Raw genomic sequence first — 23,318 nt, forward strand, 5'->3', positions numbered from 1 at the left:
GATAACTGATGAGGCACTTAGCGTAGATGTAAAACCAAATGTATGACAACTTGATTTTAACGTTACGGAAATTTCGGCACCATTGAGAGAAGTTACAGATTTTATTTTTGAATTGCTATAGTGCGGAGGGCTGGTGTTACGGTCTATAATTGCAGATGGCCGCGAGTGTAGACAGATTAGAATTTTGACCATCCCGAGGGAAGGAGTGGTGCTGGTAAACCAATCTCACCTCCATTTCTTTGGGCAAGAGCCTACAGCAGAACTGACACATTGTTACAGGGATCACATGTCTTGTCTGGTGTTGTAAGGTTGGTAATCAAAATCCATGGAGGACTGGGATTAGTCGCTTCACTTATTTCAAAATAAGAAAAAAAAATGAACAACGCTCAATACAAAATATCCCTGAATGGCTATGCATAATTGATTGCTGAAGTAAGCAGAGTATTGTTAACAATGTATTTCAGGCCCGACCTCTGACTGTATTAGATACCACTACAGTTAAAATATCTGCCAACTAATTTGCAGTGTTAAAACTTGTCTGCATTATCTTCTGAGCGTTAGCTTACAAACAAATGTATGTGTTTCTTTCTTATAAAGTGCTAGGTACGATGACCAAGGCTGAGTACTACATTGCATTACGTGACTTGTATCTTTAACAGAAAGTTCAACCATCCACAGTTACCATTGAGCGCATTGATACATCATTGTGTTCGTATACTTTGTTTTGCAAGTTGGCTCTTGCGCACATTTTCTTGTCAAATTGGGCTTCGCCAGATAATGTACAATGCCAGTAACTACTTAAAATATCGATATTGTTTGCAGAAAATAAAGCTATTTCAAATTATTTCTGTTAAATAACTCATCTGGATGCAATTCGCTATAAAACAGTGTCTATTAAGTAATTTTGCATTTTGAGGCTGAATGCACATCTAATTTGCATTATTGCAAGTTGGAATATTTCCATCCCTACTTATTAATTTCCTCACTCAATACTGATCTTTAAAACTTTGGAAGTAGGCTTGCAGGCATGGTTGGCTCTACCATCAAGTATATGCCAGTTAAGATTTTCCAGTGTCCGCATGACACTCTCCCATGGGTTAAATAAACGTATCAGCATTTGTGTTGCCTTTACATCTCAGTCTATATCTATTCTCTGCTAACCACCATAAAGTGCATGGCAGAGTATACAGCCCTTTGTTACTAGAGTTTTCTCCCATTCCATTCATGTATAGAGTGTGGGAAGAATGATTTTTTGTATGCCTTTGTGTGTGCTGTAATTATTCTAATCTTATTCTCACGACCTTGGAAAGTGATTATGCAGGAGTACATTCCTAGAGTCATAATTTAAAGCCAGTTCTTGAAACTTTACAAGCTGCGTTTCTGGGGATAGTTTATAGCCTTTCTCGGATAGTTTGTCTGTCTTCAACAGATTGCCAGTCCAGTTCCTTCAGCATTTCCATGACACTCTCCAGCAGGACAAACCTACCTTTGGTCATTCATGTTGCCCTTCCCTGTAAAAGTTCAATATCTCCTGTTTGTCCTATTTGGTACTTGTCTGACACACTTGAGAAATGCTCTAGAACTGCCTCACAAGTAATTTGTAAGAAATTTCCTTTGTCGACTGATTTCTCTTCCTCTGTGTTATTCTGCCCATAAACTAAAGTCTACCATCTGCTTTACCCCTGTTTCAACCTATGTCATCATTCCATTTCAGATCTCAGCAAAGTATTACAACCATATATTTGTATGAGTTGGCCAATTACGGTAGTGATTCAGTGATTCATTGATATTATAGTCATAGGATACTGGTTTTTTGCATTTCTGAACATTCAAAGTAAGTTGCCAATCTTTGCACCACTTTGTAATCTTATCACGAACTTACTAAACATTTATGCAGTTTCTTTCAGACAGTACTTCATTTTGGATAACTGCATCATCTACAAAAAACCTGATGTTACAATTAAGATTGTCTGCAAGGTCATTAAACTACATCTGAGGATGACACTGTATCCAAGATAACATGCTGTGTCTTCCCTACCAAAAAGTCCTGAGTCCAGATACAAATTTCACTTGGTACCCCCATATGACTGTACTTTCGACAATAAGCATAAGTATGGTACTGAGTCAAATGCTTTTCGAAAATCAAGAAATACTGCATCTACCTCCTGCCTTGATCAAAAGCTTTCAGTATGTCATGTGAGAAAAGTGCAAGTTGGGTTACATGATTGATGTTTTTCGAATTGTTACTGGTTGGCATAGAAGACGTCATTCTGTTCAAGATATCCTGTTATCTTTGAGCTCAGAACACATTCGAAGATTCTGCAACAAATCAGTGTCAAGGATACTGGATGGTAGTTTTGTGGAACTCTTCTACTACCCTTCTTGTAGACAGGTGTGACCTGTGCTTTTTCCCAGGAACTGTGTGTGGCTTTTTGTTGGAGAGATCTATGATATATTATAGTTAGAAGAAGGGCTATCATTGTCTGTGTTCAAATTCTCCTGTTAGTCCTGGTTGGTTATGGTCCCACACACTTGAAAAGTATTAAAGGATAATTACATAGTAAGTAATCCCATTTGCTGACTAATTGCATATATCCAGTATCCCACTAAAGAACTTCTGCCACCTGTTAGATCAAAAACTGAGCCTATGTGATTAATAAATTTCTAATCCTTGCTAATTGTTACACCCCGGCATTTGTACGAGTTGACTCTGTGCAGCTGTGACTGATTTGTAGTCTGCTTGTTATCTGCATTGTGTGACGTGCAGACTTCTAGGTTAATTAACATTTAAACTTAGTTGCCAACCTGGAAACACCACTTTGAAATCTTAGAAACATTTGACTGGACGTTAGTGCAGCTGTCTTCAGATAGTACATTACTACAAGTAACCGCATTGTCTGCTAAAAGTCGGAGGGAATTGTTAATATTGTCCACCAGGTCATGAATGTACAACATGAGCAGCAAAGGTTCCAACAGACTTTTGCGAATACGTTGAAAATATTTCTACTTCTGTCAATGACTCTCCATCTGAGATGCAGTGTTGCTTCCTTTCTACCAAGAAATCCTCCATCCAGTCACAGATGTTTGATACACCGTATAATTATATATTAATCAATAAATTTTGTGGTAATGATTCAGATCCTTTTCAGTCAAGAAATACTACGCATACTTGATTATCATAATCTGTGGCTTTCATGGTATTGTGAAAGATAGGCTCAAGTTCGGTTTTGCAGGCCCGATGATTCTGTATGGATGTCATTCTGTTCAAGATACATCATTGGATTTGAGCTCAGAATAGATTCTAATATTCTGGAAGGGTGAATATAATTGTTATTGGATGGTAGGTTTGTGAATAACTCTGCTGTGCTTCTTGTATGGAGGTATGATGTGTGCTTTCTCCCAGTCACGAGCCACTTTCAGTTTTAGAAATTTCAGCTTTTTCTAAACATCACCAACTTTAAAATTTGTGTTGCTTATTTCTGATATAGTATGAGTATTAATTTGGGGCAGTATTTATGTTCCTTCTTTCATGAAGCAGTATCTGCAAATGGAATTCAGCATTTCTTCTTTTGATTCTCTCTATTTTGGTTTGTGTGTCATCAATGAGTGTCTGGATACTAACTTTGGTTGCACTGACAATGTTCGCTTGTAAGCAGAAATTTTACAGGCATTGTGAAAGAACTGTCCTTCGTTTTACCCTTGTTGAGCATTAGTTGCTGTTCCTTTAGGTGTTTCATTAACATAAACTGTAAACTATGGAAGGTCTCTCCCATCACGAACTGTTGTGCTTGGTAAATCTCTTCTCAGTGCATGTTCAACTGTTATTCTAAACTTTAGCCACAGTTGCTCTATTCACTCCTACCCAGAGCTAAAGGTTTGGATTTCTTTTGTAAGATATGACACAATTGCTTCTTTACCTAGGTTGCTGACAGTATAAATATTTCTACGTGATTTATTATCCATTTGTACTTGTTTGAACTAAGTTAAAATGTTGACAGACTTCTACAATAGAAATATACACATGAAAGGGAAAGAAGTCCCTGTTCATTGAAAGTGCTTCAAATTGTCAAATAACTGGGTAATATCACACTTTTATTTGTTGAGTTGCAGATAGGCACAACGAAAAGACTGTTGCACACTAAACTTTCACCAAACCCTTCTCAGAAGAGAAAGGAACACACACACACACACACACACACACACACACACACACACACACACACACACACACACACACATTCCGCAGCCAGAGATAGGGGTCATGAACGTGTTTTTTCCTTTTTTTCCTGAAGAAAGCTTTGGCAGAAAGCATAATGTGTAACAGTCCTTTCATTGTGCCTGTCTGCAACTCAGCATCTGATCTTTACGGTGAGTATCAATCTTTTCTTCTCATAATTGTTTATATTCCAACCTGGACCTTCCATTGTTTGTTGTGCTTTTATTTGTAATTTTTTGTGTAGATGATGTTGAAGAGCTTTTAGGAAGGTCAGAAATTACCTTATACCATGTGCTACCCAAAAGTTCGTGGAATGCATGTGTAGATGGTGAAGTCTAGCTAGTAGAGTGAAATGCTGCAATGTGGCATGTCATACATCCTTTGAAAGTTAGTGGCTCAGGCAGAGTTGTGCTAGGTGGTCACATTTAGATTTTTATGCGCATTTCCCCATTCTCATGTGTTGTGTGTCTTCCAAATTGACAGCAGTAGGTACCTGGGAACTATGTGCATAAACTTTTGTTTCAGATTCAGAACAACTGCTGCATAAACACATGAAATATTGAAGCAAGCAGTTACTGAAGACGCCTTAGTTCAGTCAAACTTAGGACTGTTTTAACTCTTGAAAATGTCACTACTGCTTAGAATATGATGACAGCAGACCGATCAGGACATATGAAATATTGTGGGGATGATGCACTGGACGTATCGGAGGATTTTGTCAGATTGAGCTGACGCATGGACAAATGGTTCCTCCGTCAAGACAGTTCGAAGTCACACACGTTGATCACCCAGGAGTTTCTGGTGAAAAACAAAATTACAGTTCTTCCTTATCCATGATATTCACCCAACCTGGCACTGCGTGACTTCTGTTTATAACCCCAGAATGAAACTTAAGTTAAAAATATGAAGATTTCACACAGTCGAAGAGTTGGACAGAATTGCAAGGGGTACTAAACAGGCTAATGAGAAATGCATTCCAAGGAGCTTTCAGTTTGTAGAAAAACTCTTGAGAGTGGTGTGTATACACACAAGGGGACTACCTTGAAGGTGGTGATATGTAAGATCCAGGTAAAGCATGATTTTATTTATTGGTGTATTCCCAGAATGTTTGGGTGTCACCTTGTGCAATACACAACCGTTAAATTATTTTTTATTGAAAACAATGGATTTCGGGCATGTCTAAAAGAACAGATACTATCGTCATATACATAAGGCTTACCTGCCAGTGATCTTCAGTGTGGACACCCTCACATTGCTCAAACACTTATGGGAATCAGTAGATTGACTGCCGCGAGTAGTGAGTATAGTGGGCAAAAAACAGGGCACCCATTGATATTTATCAATGCCTGTAAGAAGCTAATGGTCTGGATTTCATTGAAATTTCAAAGACATTCTGGTCATATGTAAGGATGTCAGTGCTGCCAAAGTCAGTTTCCAGACACTGATTGATGACAAGTAACTGAAACAAAGGGTTGCAGAGCAAAAATAAGAGTATGTACTGCTTTTTCAAATATTCGTTTACATTGGAAAATGCAAGAGCTCTGTTTCAGTTTAATTCTCGCACCCATGCAAAAAATGGTCGGTGTCATTGAGAAGCAATTGAAATGGTTAAAACTGAACAAGTGTCCAGTGCCTAACAGAACCCATGTCAAATTCTGTACAGAATTTGAAGCTAATTTAGGGCCCTTTGTAACGACAACACATTGTCTATTGCTTGAACATAAAACTGTCCCCAGTTATTGAGAGAAAGCACAGGTCACACCATCTAAAGGAAACATAACAGAACTGAGTCACAAAACTACTGTCCATACTCACTGATGTCCATCTATTGCATGATATTAAAAAAATATTCTGAGCTCATACGCAATGGAATATCTTGGACAGAATGAGCTTGCAATATTGGTAATCACTTATTTCGTTACTAGGAGCCAGTCATGAACACGTCTTAATAATAATTCTTTCGTCATTTCACCTTTTTTTGTGCATTATTGTTGTTATTCCAAGAACATCATACAGGAGATAGGCAAAATAATGTGAACACCTGTACATACTTGGGAGTGATTTATTAATTAATATTCTCCTTTAAATACTGGCATATAGTAATTGTATAACCTCCAGTGGAATGTTGTGCCCCTGTCCAATCAGAACCTCTTCTAGCTTCTGTAGTGACAAGGGTGGCAGAAATCTGCTCTGGAGTCTGCACTTCAATACCACCCACAAGGGTTCTATAATGTTTAAGTCTGGGGACTGCGCTGGCCAGGGAAGACACTGTAGTTCAGTTGCATGCTCCTCACATGATTATATTGTCCTGGCTGGGTGAATGGGTGCATTATTGTCCTGAAATATGGTATCATTGTTGAGGGAAAACATTTTAATCATGGGGTGCACCTGATTACCAATTGTTCACATAATCATTGGCTGTAACACGGCCTCTGAGAGTAATGATGGGACAAGCAGGATACCATGATGTGGCTGTCCACACTTCCATCTCTATGTTTAACCATTGGAATTAATCAATTGGGTTGTAGGCTTCTTTTGGTGCTCTCCAGATGTAATCCTGGCACAGTATTGGAAATAACGAAAACACTTGACTCGTTGGACCATATGACGTGTTTCCACTGACCAGCTGCCCAGAATTTATGCTCCTGACACCATGTTTTGTGCTTCTTAGCACTGGTTGTCATCACTAATGGTTTCGGTATAGCAGCTTGTCCATGAATATTTGCTTTATGGAGTTCTTGGCAGAAAGTGTCGATAAATACTGCTCTCGAAGATGAATATTGAGCGGTGCAGTCACTTTACCCACTGTGGTTTATTTTGGACACAATTTGTGTTAGCATATAACAATGTCTGTCATTTAGTTTTGATTTAATTACGTTCACGTGATGATGTCTTTCCATGTTTTGTGTAGGCTGTCATGACTTTTTGAAACAGTTGCTTCTGAAACTTTCAATAAGTTTGCTGTCTTGGTTACTGATGCTCCAGCTAGTAGGGCCCCAACAGTTTGCTCTCTTTGGAACTCTGTTAAGTCTTTCATTGCACGTCGACCTTGGCCTCTGAATGCAAATACGAAGTCTGCACTGCTCATAAACAACTTGCACTAATGTCTTGACTAGTCCGTACTGAACACACACAGTCCAGCGCGACACCAGCCTTACCAGAGTTATTGACTGTCCAACACAACCATCCCATTGCTGCCACCATTCACATTATTTTGACTATCCCTTGTATTTATATATACTGATGCAGGGAATGCCAGGTCATTGGATACAAAATCTGAATTGCAATTGTGTGTCCAGAAGGAAATAATAATTAGTTGAATGACAAAGGCATTAGCGCTCTTTCCAGGTTTTGATGAGATTTCAGAAGTGGTGCGAAGAGTCTAAACTACTTATAAATGTTTAGAAGTGTAAAATTGTGTACTTCACGAAACAGCAGTCTTAGTATGCTATAACATCAGTGAATCAAGTTTGGAATCAGTCATCTTGGAAAAGTACTTACACATAACAATTTTTAGGGATGTGAAATGGTCTGAGTAGATAAGTTAGCTGCACTTAAAGGAAAAGTCTCAAGAAAACTATAAAATGATGGCACAGGATTTTTGGCCAATACATATCTTTGGAAGAAGCATTGGTAATGCCAATAGACACGCACAAAAGAAAACACACTGTCCTAGCTTTTGGAACTAATGGTGCCTTCCTCGGGGAGGAAAGAGAAAGAGAATGGGGAGAGTTCTCAACAGGATGATTCCTCTTGTCCTATTCCAAAAGCCAAGATGCTGCATATGTTTCCACATGTGTCTGTTGTCAGTGCTATGTCAGGACTGGTGTTCTATCAGTAAAGAGTGTGCCTGGAAACCAAGAGGTTGCGCCATCAAATCTGTCTCTCCAAGATTTGTCACTCTTTGTTTTAACTTCGCCTTCATCTAAGTCAAACATATTCAGTGCTATTAATTTGCAATCCTGTTGTTTTGGTAGTAGTGGCAAATATAAAAGTTATAACCAAAATTTCATTCGTACATAATTTGCAAGTTTAAATGGTTTTAATTCCCAACACTTGAACTAGCAATATGTCCCAACATGTAGATGTTAAAGATGTATTTCCTCAGTTAATGTGCTGTGCCACAATATTGATATTTTGGATGTAAATTTTGTGTGTGCAAAACATTGCTGTTTTAGCCTTTTTCCACTTCCTTATATCTGTATTTGTGACTATTTTTAAGATGTACAAACATTGTTTATGTTAATGGATGTTTATCTTGTACCTCAGTCATTTAATAACATTGTGACCACTTCTACATCTGAAATATTTTATTATTGAACTAATGTATTTCTACGTCTTGATGCTTCCTGCTTGAGAAATTATTATAGTGCTTACTTGTATTCCACAAGAGCTCAGATCCATTTGTAGCCATATTGACGTGGACTTTCTGTAATTTCCTTAAAGCATTCCATCTGAATACCCAGCTGGCTCTCTTATCAGTCACTGAAAATTTCTACTTCATCTTTGTTTGATTAAAGTCACTGCTCCACTTATAATAATAATAATAAATTGAGCACTGTGGTAATATACACATATAAGTTCAGTTAATGCCATTTTTAAATTATGTTTTTGAGATAAGTAAAAGAAGATTGGCTTGTATAAAATATTTAATTTGAATGGAAGGCTTTTAAATGCATCTTTTTAACAGTTGGAGGTTCAGGAAAACGAGGAAATCTACCTAACAGTCATCAAAGCCATTTTTGATTTGTTCGTTGTACATGGAATAAATACTTTCCAAGTGGATACAGAGATAGGTAAGAAATTTATTATATTAAAAATAGACTAATTCCCATTATAGTGAATGAAATTGTGAAATCTGTTGTTGGCTTTTATTACTTTTGATATGGCATATACTGAAATTATTATCTGTTGTAATTTGATCATTATCTTGAAAACTCTTATGGTTAAGTCTTTTTCTACTTGTTTCTCAAGTTTCTCCGAATTGGTTAGCTGCTATAAAAGTCCTGCTTGCATGCTCATAGTTGCTTGCTATAAGACATTAGGTTTATTTGACTCATTTGTAATGCAACTGATGTTAATTTTCAGTTGCATTACAGTTGAAAGCAAGTAAACCCAGAGAATTATTTGATTTAGTACCTTATCTAAATCACAAAATGGTATTCTGTATGTTTGTAATGAATCTGGAATGTGGCTTACAAATATGACAGGAAATCAGAAATTTTTGAAGTTAAAGTGTAAACAAATACTTGCTTTGTTACTCATTCATAATATATTTGCCTGAGAATATAGGTACTGGGGCTACAGAAGGCACTCCAAGCCTCTGTTGTTACAGTGCATAGATAAGCATTTTCTATAGGTTCTGCATAGTATAAAATAATCATTAATATTGTACTGTAAATCTTGTTTTATTGCCTATATGCCAAGGTTTTACTTCATGACACCCACTTACGAATTAGAAGCATTATTGGCAGTATTTGCAATGCTAAATTAAAAACGTTCATTTATGGAGGCCAACATTAATTACAAGTGATTTGTTTTGACTGAGGCCAGTGTGACAGTCACAGGTTACCAACAAAATCCCAGCACTGGCAGAAAATTTGATATTGTTAGTGGCTGGTTGTTTTGCTGCAGTATGAAAATTGTAACCTTTGACTACAAATGGAAGAAAAGTCAATAAACAGACTACATTCTTATATCCACTATCATTTAGTGTTTGCTTTTGGTTTTTGTATAGTTCATAAATACGAGCGCTATTCAGAAAGAGGGAACATTTTGGCATTTAAAAGAAAAAAAATAATTACAAGAAATGCATTTTGTTATATTAATCAGAAAAAGTGACTGACATACTAATTTTCCAAGCAGTCACCGAACATGTATCATATCGGTGGACAAGCTTCGAAAGACCTTCGTTGTAAAATTCTGCAGCCTGCGACTTCAGCCAGTGAGTCACACCTGCCTGGAGCTCTGCGTTGTCATCAAAGTGCTGCGTTGCATGCCAGTTCATCATCTTGGGGAACAAGTGGAAGTCGCTTGATGCAAGATTGGGCTGTAGGGTGTATGAGGGAAAATTTCCCCATTTGAATGAATTAAGGTGTTCTTTAGTGTGGTTTGGACGTCGTCTTTCTCGGCGTTTGGTTTGAACTGCTCTTCTAAGGCTGTGCAAAGTTTGACTGCACTGGGCAGAATTTAGGGCTGCTCCACGTTCCAGAAAATCAATAAGAAGCACACCTTACCTATCCCAAAACACTGCAGCCATCAACTTCCTTCCGTGACTAGGTTTTGCAAATATTTTCTTGGTTTTTGGGGGGGACCTTGTGTGCCTTCACTCCATGGACTGTAATTTTGTCTCGCAATTGAAATGTTTCATCCAAGTTTTGTCACTGGTTATGATGCAATCCAGTAATGAATCACCATGTTTGTGGTAGGCCTCCAGAAATGTCAACATTGCCCCCATTCGCTATTCTTTATGATGTTCTGTAAGCATTTTGGGCACCCATCATGCACAAAATTTGTGGTAGCCTACTGTATTTACTCGAATCTAAGCCACACCTGAAAAATGAGGCTTGAAATAAAGGAAAAAAAAAATTTCTAATCTAAGCCACACCTGAAATTTGAGACTCGAAATTCAATGGGGGAGAGAAGTTTTAGGCCGCACCTCCAAATCGAAACAAAGTTGGTCAATTGTAATATGAGACACAATTTAGGTCGAATGAATGACGATACTGCTGTAGTAGTTTGGTTCGAGTCGCAAGCTTAAGCTTTACTAGGTAGCCATTGATATGCGTCAGGTGCTCCGTCCGTATTTATATGGGTACTCTTCCTTTTTTATGTGCTTCGTCTGGTTTGAATTGATTGCTTATTTTTCTTTGATCTGATAAGCACCGTATTCTTTGTTGTAGGTGTTCACGTCACTCTAAGCTGAAAATGCATTACTGTACTGTCATGCATTGTTTGTTGCAGTCTGATAGAGAGTGTTTAAGGCCTGTCTCCACTTGGGCCATGGCTTGCTTTTGTGCACGCTACCGCCGCTTAAACACAAGAAAGAAAGAAAGAGAGGACTCGTCTCATTAGCAAAACAATGGCAAGAGACAGCTATTTGTTGTTACTTACACAGCTGCTTTCTTTGATAATGATCAACAAGAACGAAATAATAGGCTGCGTATGATAGAACATGTTCTGAACGAGAGTTAGGCGAAAATTTTTCTCCGTTTGAAACTCTTTGTGGCCGCTTCTTTAGTACATCAAATTCTGCACAGAAATTAGTCATCTTAGATTTAAAAATCTAGTCAGTTGCCATGCTTCATTTCTGACTGTATCACTATCAGGCATAAGAATAATATGAATATAAACATGACACGATATGTATATTCTTCCGCGTTTGCTGGAGTCTCACTCTAGTTTTGTAGTTTATTATGCATACAGGATTTAAATGTGATAGCAGCAAACACGAAAGAATACATGGCAAAATGTTTATATTCGTATTATTCTTATGGAGAGGAGAATACTGCATGTGATTCACATTTCATCAGGTACCTATTAGCAACCATCTCTTCTCAGAGGTACGAAAAAATTCAGATCGTAGAGTTTGCCACATTGACAAATATCCCAAACAGTCTTGCCAGTCGAATTTTTGTACTACATTGAAATTCTGCTACATTCGAAGATGAACAATACAGAATTTGTATTTACTTCATTGGGTAATGTATGAGAATGCAGTGGTCGAAACTCGGGTCAGAGAAAAAATCTCATCTTCCACCTTATTTTTTAAATTTATTTACTGACGCAGAGGTTTTGGTGCCAGTATTTATGTTTGTGCCTACAAAGTACGCCTGTGTAGTGATACATATATTTGACAGCAGAAGTTAGTTGTGGCGGCACCTACCAACAATTTTCAGAACTTCCGCTTGCTTTGCACTCGATTCTAAGCCGCAAGTGGTTTTTTTTATTACAAAAAGCGGAAAAAAGTGCGGCTTAGATTCGAGTAAATACGATAGCTTTTGAGTGATAGTTTCAAACGACAAAGTCCGTGAAACTTGTGGAAAAGCAAAAGCTCCATTATTGTGAAGCGACAGTTTTCACAAGTTGTTTCATCGCCTTTAGCAATAAAATCGTCAGTCACAATGCTCGGGCGTCCACTCTTCTCTTCATCATGATTGTTGGTTCGGCCATTTTTAAACTGAATGCACCATTTCCAGATGGAACATTCACTCATGGCATTGTTTCCATACACTTCACACAGTTCACGATAAATTTCTATAGGTTTTAGGTTTTTTTGCCAACAAAAATCATGTCACAGATCACACCTCACAATTGGTGGCATTTTCGATTGCAGTGCACATTTCAAATTCGAATATTGAAAAAACTAGACACACACAGATGTTCCCGCTGTCACGGATGGATGCTGACTGAGCTGCCGAGCGTGCACATACCAAAATATATGCAATTGGCACATGCCTAGCAGCATCAGATGGAAATATTCCCTACTCTCTGAATAGCCCTCGTAGTCTAGACGTACATAATATACCATTACCTTTTCTATTCACAATTATCTCTGCAGTCACAGGGTTGCATTTTTCTACACTTTTTTTTCTAGTAATTTAATGACTGGTTTGTAATGTTTGGCACAGCAGTATATTGTCTGTTATAATTTTTAAATTGTAATTAAAATTTAATTTCTAGCTGACGTCAGGTTGAAGACAGTTAAAAGAGGAGCTTTCAAGACGAACACTTCAGTTTTAGATAGCACAAGTATTCTCGATACTACTGCAGCAGCTGTATCCAGTGGAGATTTTATAATTGGTAATGAATCCTGTCGCAGCTTGCTCTCAAAGTTATGCAGTTTGCTGAACAGCACTGTAAGTAACAAATAGTGTTGCAGTAAAATAACTGTTGAAGATTGCTTCAAAATCTGGGATGAAATAAACTATATTTTCCACAAATAAATAGGCTTCGCAATAGCTGAGTAACACTAAATGCATTCTGAAGTTTCCAACAGGTACAACTGAAACTTGCACTTTATGTAAGAGGATAAAATAGTATAGGGAAAAGGCTTGATTGAACATGATAACAATGATCTAATATACTTTTTTAATGCTTGGCTGAAAGAAGCAAGTTTCTGAGATGTTATCTTACAGGAAGCATGTAATGAGTACTGACTACAGTAGAATCCTGTTGTTCGGAACTAATTGCAACCAAACCCTGTTTGGTTTAGAGGGATTTCGGGATAGGCAGATTTTATGAATAATATTAACATATTGACTTGTTAAGGTGTAAAATAAATGTAGGGTCATATGCTAGTGACCTTCAACAACTCGCAATGCAGGTGCACAACCTGTCACTCTCCCTCCTGCATTCCAAACACATTATTTTGAAGTCAACTGTTAAACATTAAACATGGCAAGTAAACAAAGTCATTTTTTTAGTACTTTAAAACAAAATCTTGAAGTGTTAAAAAGACTGGACAAGGGAGGAAATGCTACTAAATTATCACTCAAAAATGTTGTCAAAAAATCAGTGATTAGTGACTGGAAGAAATAGTTAAAATTTAGCAGTCTTGTTCTACTTAAAGTGAAATAACTCTCGAAAAATGGCAAAAACAAGACTTTATCTTCATATGAAAACTTGACAATGCCTTATTCTTGTGGTTCACTCAAGAAAGACAGAAGGGAAAAGTCTATGTCTGGACCTTTGGTGAAAGAAAAGGTACTTCAACTGAACAATGACCCTCCATTTTCAGCTAGATGTGGTTTTTTGGATCTGGAAAGAAACGGCTCGGACCTAGACAGCTCAAGATTGCTGGGGAGAAGCTGTCAGTTGATAGCGAAGCAGCTGCCAATTACCTAAAAGAATTTAAAGACCTTGTTTCTTCAGCAAGTTCACAATATGTATGGAACTGGATTGAATTATAAAGCTTCGTGTACTGAAAGTCTTGCTTCACAAGAAGAGAGTTCTCCTCAGGGTTTAAAATGGACAATCAATGTCTGTCTTAGAATGCAGCAACACTCTAACTTCCACTCATGGTAAGAGGCAAATTGGCAAAACCACAAGCGTTCAAAAACATTATCACCATCTCACTTCCTTTGTATTATAATAATTTAAAAAATGCATGAATGAAGCGCAACTTGTTCAAGGAATGGTTCAATCACCAATTTGTCCCTAAAATGACTGTGTTCAGTAGAGAAAATGGAGGCCTAATCATGCTCTTCAGTTTATAGATAATGCTTCATCTCACCCACAAGAAACTAAACTTTTTGTGGAGACATTAAAACATTTTTCTGCCACCTAATGTAACTTCAGTTCTCCGGCCTATGGACCATGGTGTGTTGCAGGCTGTTACACATCTTACTTGAAGAAGAAGAAGAAGAAGAAGAAAATGAAATCACAATCCTGTAAAATCTTAAGAAAATTACAATAAAAGATGTGATTTACTGATTGGCTGAAGCATGAGAACACCACTAAAGGCACATTACAAAAATTATGGGAAAATCTTTGGCCTATGTGGGAATTTGTTGAAACCATTTTTACATTAGCGAAAGGTTGTGACCTCCTTCCTTTAGTCAGGAAAATCCCTGGCTGTGCAGACACAAGAAAGCTGCGTTGAGGAGTGGACTGTTGTTGATGACAGTGACCATCAGGAGTACAGAGACAGACATTGTAGCAGTGGTGTAGGGCTCATCAGCTCTGACTGACTTGGAGGAAAGCACGGATGTGAACGCTCAATTTGAACTCGTACCACACACAGATGTGGAAAATACCCTTGACCTTGCCATACACTACTTCTAAGAGCACACTTCATCAACACTAAATAATGTTATGTTCTTGCAAGATGGTGGGACATTGTATCCTCAGATCAATTTAGTTCTTTTTGACAGAAAAAATGACTGACATTGCTTCTCAAGTGTGTGTAAATTGGTTATTTTTTTATGTTCAGCAGTGATTAAAAATGATTTGACATAACTGTATAAATGGAGCTGACGTGGACTGTATGTATTGTGCTGTAAGTAACCAGCTTCCATTCCAATATTGTTTCAAGAGTTTTCATCAAGGTTAGGCACTATGTAAGCCTCTCTTTAAGTTCTTTGTATAATAATAGTAATAATAATAAATGTACATTTTTTCATGAATCTCTTTTTAATTTCTCCTGCTTTTAAGATTTGAAAGATCGGTATTTTTGAACTTAAGCAGATTTTCAGAATAGTGGGGCTCGTAACAGTGGGAATCTTCTTTACATTGTTCAGCAGTTAAAAGGGTTCTAGTGTTAGGTACAGACAGTTTGCATCCACCAATCTGTTTTCAAAATTTCGGACTGGCAATGTGCCAGACCAGGATCAGGACCTGGGTCTAGGAGCTTTGGTATTGTGGGCAGTGCTCTTACCACAGAAGTGGTGACCATGACCCATAGCTTAAATTCTACCAGATCCTCTCTCCTATTCGATTAACAATTCTGCAAGAAATGATATTTCACAGGGGTAATTCCTACAGTACAGTATGGACAGTTGTGAAACATCCTGACAGGTTAAAATCATGCACCCTGTTATAGGTCCTTGTTAGTTTCTGTTTTAACATATGAAGTAGTTTCAAGGACATTCCATGTAAAGCTACCATAATAACTGCATGTCCGAAATTGGCTAATAGGTACATGATATAATAGCATATAAATGTTGTAATATATTTGCCAGTGCTGCTTGTAGGTTCTTGTAACACTTCTTCCTGCCACCGGGATCTACAGCTGCCGTCACCAGATGTCTTGATCTGGCAGTTCTTCCACATTCTCTTTTGTGTCTTCTCTTTCCATCTCTTTCGGTTCATCCCTTAATCAACCTTTGTAAGGTGGTCCTCTTTTTTTTCTTTCAGGAGGTTGCCATGAGAGTACTCCTTCGGTTATCTGCCTTCTTCCATTCTTTGGACATTTCCTAACCATCCAAGCTATCTTTTTTCTCTTTCGCAGTCTTATAATGGGACTCTGCCCTTTCTCTTATTTCCGCGCTTCTTATACGGTCAGGTTGGGAAATACTACATGCTGTACACAGGTGACAGGTGGCTAATTTCTAAAGCTATAAGTCTCTCTTTATTTTTTTTTCTGTGCATTCCACTTGCTCACATAAATGGTTAATAATTCTGTGAATGATTTGTATAATCACATTTTAACCTTTAAAATCATTTTTAGGCCTAAATTATAACAGAAGTTAATAAATGGAGTTTCTGGAAAGTCTGTGTTACTTTTCCTCATTGTAACATTAGCTTGACATCAACAATAAATACAATACATTAGCTGGCATGTTGTTCTAGTGCAGACAATATATCGTAATCTCACAAAGGCTTATTAAGTGCCTTTATCATTCATAGTAGATAGGCTGACATATTATTCCTCACTTGTATGAATTCGCGATGTCTGTTCTTTCGAATCTGTTGAAAAGAACAGATGCCAGGAATTCAGATAATTGATTCACCTCACTTAGCCATGAATCCACCTCCTTCAGTGCATGTGCACAAATAGTTCCAACCCCCCTGAGGGAATCTCAAAGTTGTAAGTGTGGAGGACCAGGAGAGGGACTGTGGGTGGGTGGCACTTGGGAATGTGGACCGGTTAGAGACTTACCAAGATAGACTGCTCAGTTACAATAAACACCTTGCCCAGATGGTGTACTGTTAAAAAAATTTCCCAGAAAACATGGGATCTCGGGTTGAAATCTCGGCCTTTTCCTTTCATTTTTACCCCTCCATCTTCAATTTACCTAATTTATTACTTGATTTTGAAACATAGATACCTCACCAGATTGTCAGACACCAGCCCTTAGGGGGAAAGCAGATTAATCCTTCTCAGATTTAGAAACTGTGTACCTAGCAACTTTATACTCTGCAATTCAGTTTAGAGTGTGTTGTGGAATGGTATGTCTGGTACAGCTACTATAGTCCCCCTTCCATGTTCTTATCCTGAATGGTGCTTGGTTTTAATTTCTCTGAATTTGTCGGTCGTGGTTATTTCATGAGATGTATTCAGGAGGAATTAATACTTTGCCCGTCTTTTCTTGGAATGTGTGCTCTCAAATTTTAAACAGTAAACCTATCTAGGATGTATGGCAGCTCTCTTGTTGCATCTGCCATTGGATTTGGTTGAAATGCTACCTACGGCTCTCATGCTTACTAAATGAGCTTTTGGCAAAGAGCAATACTCTTCGTTGAACCCTCCCCCTCCCCCTCCCCCTGCCCCTCCCCCTGCCCCTCCCCCTGCCCCTCCCCCTGCCCCTCCCCCTGCCCCTCCCCCTGCCCCTCCCCCTGCCCCTCCCCCTGCCCCTCCCCCTGCCCCTCCCCCTGCCCCTCCCCCTGCCCCTCCCCCTGCCCCTCCCCCTGCCCCTCCCCCTGCCCCTCCCCCTGCCCCTCCCCCTGCCCCTCCCCCTGCCCCTCCCCCTGCCCCTCCCCCTGCCCCTCCCCCTGCCCCTCCCCCTGCCCCTCCCCCTGCCCCTCCCCCTGCCCCTCCCCCTGCCCCTCCCCCTGCCCCTCCCCCTGCCCCTCCCCCTGCCCCTCCCCCTGCCCCTCCCCCTGCCCCTCCCCCTGCCCCTCCCCCTGCCCCTCCCCCTGCCCCTCCCCCTGCCCCTCCCCCTGCCCCTCCCCCTGCCCCTCCCCCTGCCCCTCCCCCTGCCCCTCCCCCTGCCCCTCCCCCTGCCCCTCCCCCTGCCCCTCCCCCTGCCCCTCCCCCTGCCCCTCCCCCTGCCCCTCCCTCTCCCCCTCCCCCTCCCCCTCCCTCTACCCCTCCCTCTCCCCCCTCCCTCTACCCCTCCCTCTCCCCCCTCCCTCTCCCCCCTCCCTCTCCCCCCCTCCCTCTCCCCCCTCCCTCTCCCCCCTCCCTCTCCCCCCTCCCTCTCCCCCCTCCCTCTCCCCCTCCCTCTCCCCCTCCCTCTCCCCCCTCCCTCTGCCCCTCCATCTCCCCCCTCCCTCTGCCCCTCCCCCTTATTTATTTATTTTTTTGGGGGTGGGGGTTCATTCCATGGTTTACACTGCATTTAAGGAACAGGGTGTGAGACTGGATTTTGACTAGGTAAACGGATACTTTTGTGTTTCTGAACTGGTGCAGAAATGGGTTCATTAGCACAGGGATGGTGTTAGAAAATGGGAAATGACACCAGGAAATGGGCAAGAGAAAGTGTTAGTGTTATAAGGAGACCCGGATAATATAGTGTGAGCTGAAAAGTGAAAAGGATGGAAAAAATTGTGCTGGTGGAGATAAGAAGCTTTTGTGGTCTGAGGATATTTGACCGTGTGTAAGTTATTGTCACATGCAGGAGAAAGGAAAGATGTAAAATTCTGGCGGGAGCAAAATGTGAGCAGGGAGTGGTGGGGATTCAATGGTTAAATGTAGTGGTTGGTTGTGGATGGGTGGTGCATAGAACAACGTGTGTCACATTCATAACTGCCACGGCCTTTGCTGAAGGAAGTCACAGAAGTCACACACAATCACACTGGTTGGCGCAAGCGAAGCGTGTGTGTGCAACAAAGGCGCATGGGAGAAGGTAGAAAAAGATGCAGACAGACAATACAGGATAGAGAAAGAGGATGTAGATCAAGGATAGTAGCAAAGGAGGGACAACATGAGGTTTACAAGGAAGAGAGGCACTAGGCGGTATAAATGTCGTAGGAAAGTTCTTATAGAAAGTAAATACTTTTGAATTAAAGGAGACCACTCACTGAAAAGCAAAAGTGTTGAGTTGTTGATAGGCACACAGGAAAAGAAAAAAGCTTGCTAGCTTTCAGAGTTATCCTTTGATGAGCTAGAGTGAAATATACACAGAAAACACAGGCTAAGTTGCAATGCCCTGTTTCTTGGCAGGCATACTAGTTGCAGTGGTGGGGCAGTGTTGGATGAAGTGGGTAGAGGGAGGGGAGGTGGGAGGCAGGGAGTTGGCCTGGGGATTGGTGGTTAGTGGCTTGGAAGGAAGCAGTTGGTTTGCCAGCAAGGAATGAGGGAGGTTGGGGTGGAGGCTGGTATGTGATGTATTGTAGGGGACAGTGGGCAGCACGCTGAAGACCATGTGAGAACGTGAATTGAAAGGGTGTGACAGGATAAAGAAAGGAGAAACTATTGGATGAGGATTGCAGAAACTGTGGATTACCTGAGATTGAGAGCAGGGTGATTACTGAAGTAGAGGATGCGTTGTAAGGATTATTCCCATCTGCATAATTCAGAGAAGCTGGTGGTGCAGGGAAGGATCCAGATGGCCTGGGATAAGAAGAGGCCATTGAAATTGAGCATGTTTGCTCAGCTGCATGTTGAGCCACCTGGTGGTAAACTTTATCCTTAGCAACTGTTTTGGTGATGGCCATTCATGCTGGTGTAACTCTTATGTGATCCTTCTGTTCCCTCCATAAGATTGATACTGCAAACGTTGTGCAGTTGCCTTTCCACCAATTTATCAGTTTAGCATAACAAGTCGCGCTACAAATGTCCTCTTGATTTGGCAGTTCCATTACCAAATAATGTTTTTGGGCTTCCTTTACAATGAGCAAAATCTTCTTCCTATGCCTAGCAAACATGAACTCTCTTTGGATAAAGCACAAACTATCAGGCTACAGGTTGTGTGAGGAGGAATTTTCTAGAAGAAAAGTATGTGTTTGTGAAACTATTTCTATTAGCTGGATTGTGGAAACAAAGAAATAATATTAAATGTAAATTAATATAGACTACTTGTGTCATCTAATAAGAAAGTCAGGATAATCTTATCATTTCACATGCTCTGTGTATTAAAATCTGTCTAGTCTGCTTCTTTATCTGAAGATCTTCATTTCACAGAGAAATCTGCACAGTTGTACATTTTTATATACTACAGCTATATATGTAATATAGTTTAAATATCAGTATTTACTCACAGAAGAAATGTTTCCATCTGTTAAATAACGACAGTTTAAGACTCAATTTTAAAAAATAAACATTAGTGTAACAGTGACTTGCATGCTGACATAATTCTATAGGCAGCAGGTATGGAAACATTAAAAAATTAAAAGTGAAATACCAAATTGATTATTGCCGACTGTTACAAAACAAATTTCACCTACCGTAGCATACCTAAAAAGTTCATTAAATTACCTATATATACTCATATAACAAACAAACTATGCCTGCTAGCGAATTTCTGATTTCAAATTTGAATTTCTCTCATGAAAACCTTTGTAAACACTCATTTCCATATGAGAAAAATTACAGTTGTAGAACAGTGTCATTGTCATGACTATTGTTTGGATGTCAGCATTGAGTTTAACATTCTTTATAGAATTTTTACCATTGTCTGTAGCAGTTCTGAGAGTTCATCTTGTTTATTTTTTAATTGCTGTATGTAGTATCAGATGACATTGGTATTAATAGATGTGACTGAAAATTTTTCAGATTGGAGAAGTACGCAGAGTTATAGCGGAAGGTTTATGCAAGCTTCTGCTCACAGGCAGAATAGCATCTAGCAGGATTCTAACTCACCTTCTTTTGGTGTGGTTTAATCCTGTCACTGGTATGTTCCTATTTTAAGTCTGGTTGCTGTTTGTTTCTTTGCCCATTGTCCATATTAATTAATAAAAATTAAGTCCGCGATGAATTTCGTTTTGTGGGAATTAGGGCTTGGTCTGAGGCATTAGTAGAGTCCAAAGCAGTTAAAAGGGCAGGTCAAGGTCAGATTTGCAGAAGCAAGCAGAAGTGTGTCAGTTGTGCATCGATGATGTTCTGGTCTTTGTTCTGTGTAGTTCTTACTGTGTTTGTAAAGTTTGCTGTTTATTACAGTGCTGAGTGATTACTTTCTCATAGTGTTCATTATGAGTGATGGTAAGCAATAATGACAAGTGCAATACAAGCAAGCCAGAGGAATAGTGTTCTGTGTGTATTGGTACTTTAAAAGAATTGTGTGACCTAGAAAATTTCACGAAAAACATTTTGTGCTGCATAGTGCTCAGCATGTGTGCTAGATGCAAATATTCAACAGCAGAAAAATTAGTTTTTGTATGAAAGAAGCTGAAAATTTTAACAGAAGTGAATGATGAGGAGAAATTACTAATTGAATGTGGCAATGTTGTAGGTGCACGGACTGTGTTTTTGAGAACGATGCACAAGAGCGTAAAGTTGGAACATCTTGAATTCATCATGTAGGTGAAATTTTCATCATTAAAATCCACGCAGGGGCAATATGCTAAAAATTAAGAGGTGGGTGTAATGGATTCAAAGTTCCAGTTGGTAATAGTACTGGAATTACAATGCCTCATGCTGGATCAGCAAAAACTGGCGTCATTCCCCAGAGTAAGCTGATTTTTAAGGTATCGGAGGCTAAGAATTTTGAAAATCATCTTTCTGAAATGATGTCCAGTGTCTTCTAATGGTGGTTTAAAAAACAGTTGTTGCTGTGTATCCTATGTGTTCGGTTATTTTCATGGATAATGTGAGTGTCCACTCAGTGCAAGTGAACAAAGCTCCAACCAGGAATTTCAAGAAGTCTGATATTATTAGTGTTGTCCTCTAATGAAATACCTCATACTTCATTATATATCTGAGCAGCATTGCAAGTTCTTGTCAGTGCCCACAACCTTAGATATAGTCGAAGATAAATGAAATTGCAAAGCAGCATGGACACTGTATTGTTATATTAACTCCAAACCATTGTCAGGCCGATATGGGCTCAGGTGAAACACATTTCAGAAAAGATCAATACATGTAAAATTGTGGATGTTGAATGTCTTACACGTGAGGCAATAGACAACATCTCAACCTCTTCATGGGCTGTCTTGAAAATTTTTCCAAATAGTCATCATGATTTTGTCTCTTTATTTTCTTTCTTGTATGTACTTTAATCATGATGTGCCATTAATCGAGAGTGCAATTGCCTTCCTGATGATTTCGAGAGGGATAGTGCTCTGATGTATTGTTAGTGCACGAGGTGTAAAACTCCAAGTAAGTGGAATCTATTGTTTGCATTGGAAATGCACACATGCGCGCGCGCCCACACACACAAACACACACACAAACACACACACAAACACACACACAAACACACCACACACACACAAACACACCACACACACCACACACACCACACACACCACACACACCACACACACCACACACACCACACACACCACACACACCACACACACACCACACACCACACACACACACACACACACACACACACAACAGAGCAGCAGCCTTCACTCGCATCTTTCTACTGTCACTTCAGTGCTGTTACCCTATCCTGTGCCAGTTCCTGTACCCATCCCCCTATAAAACCTACCACTGTTTATTTCTACTAATTCCCCATTCTTCCTATCTTCTTATCCTTTCAACTATACCATCAGTAACACCACAATGTCAGAAATGTTTGGGTAAAATTTAGCTGTTTAACAGAAGAAAGCTTGCTATATCAGCAGCACTACTTTCTTCTTTGCTCATTACATTGTATTTCAAAAAGCAGTGGTGTGTTTCACGAATCATATTTTACACCCGATTTAGTCTTTCAATTTTAGCTTAAAGGCATGTTGAATTCTCCAATATTCCACCCTTAAGCATTTCCGTAGTTTCAGTAATTTTTGCTAATGCCCATTAACATCTTGTCTGGGAAATGGTCTGTTGAGATTGTGAAACAAGGAAAAAAAATATAGTAACGATTTTGGATTATTATACACTAGATCGCGTGTTTGTGACAATGGTACTAGTCCAAGCTTAAGACTATTTTAAGTCTACATCATGTTTCCGACATTTCATCGATATGCAGATACTTAGTTGCTTGTTTACTTACTTGTCCAATACTATACTTGTGTATTATATCACACCTTTTGTTAAATTTTCAGAACATGATCCAGCTGTACGCCAGATGTTGGGGTGCTTTCTAGAAATGTTTACCTCACATGTTCCTGAAGCAGCAGAATTGCTAGAGGAAGCATTTTTACCAGTTCTTAAAGTAATTTTAGATGCACCAGAGGATAGTCCCTTAGCTGAAGTAGATGAAAATGAGGTGGTGTCACTTCTTATAAATATTATGAAGTCTAAAGGACAGGTAAGAGAGAATTACTTTCATGAATTGCAGATAACTACTTACATGCAAGTATGACCAGTTTTGATTAATGATATTTGCTT

The 23,318-nt window shown here is 39.4% G+C and overlaps 1 protein-coding gene across 2 annotated transcripts in view; it reads left to right on the forward strand.

Moving 5' to 3' along the window:
* The window catches only part of LOC126355018 (condensin complex subunit 3), a 196,918-nt gene that overhangs the window by 133,745 nt on the left and 39,855 nt on the right, over positions 1-23,318 (forward strand). For both annotated transcript variants that reach the window (XM_050005161.1, XM_050005162.1), the window contains exons 13-16: positions 8,907-9,012; positions 12,899-13,074; positions 20,595-20,712; positions 23,033-23,238. In XM_050005161.1, coding sequence (XP_049861118.1) covers positions 8,907-9,012; positions 12,899-13,074; positions 20,595-20,712; positions 23,033-23,238 — 606 coding nt within the window. The remainder of the gene's footprint in view (positions 1-8,906; positions 9,013-12,898; positions 13,075-20,594; positions 20,713-23,032; positions 23,239-23,318) is intronic.

Source organism: Schistocerca gregaria, chromosome 3, assembly GCF_023897955.1.
Source record: "Schistocerca gregaria isolate iqSchGreg1 chromosome 3, iqSchGreg1.2, whole genome shotgun sequence".
Taxonomy (NCBI): Eukaryota; Metazoa; Arthropoda; class Insecta; order Orthoptera; family Acrididae; genus Schistocerca; species Schistocerca gregaria.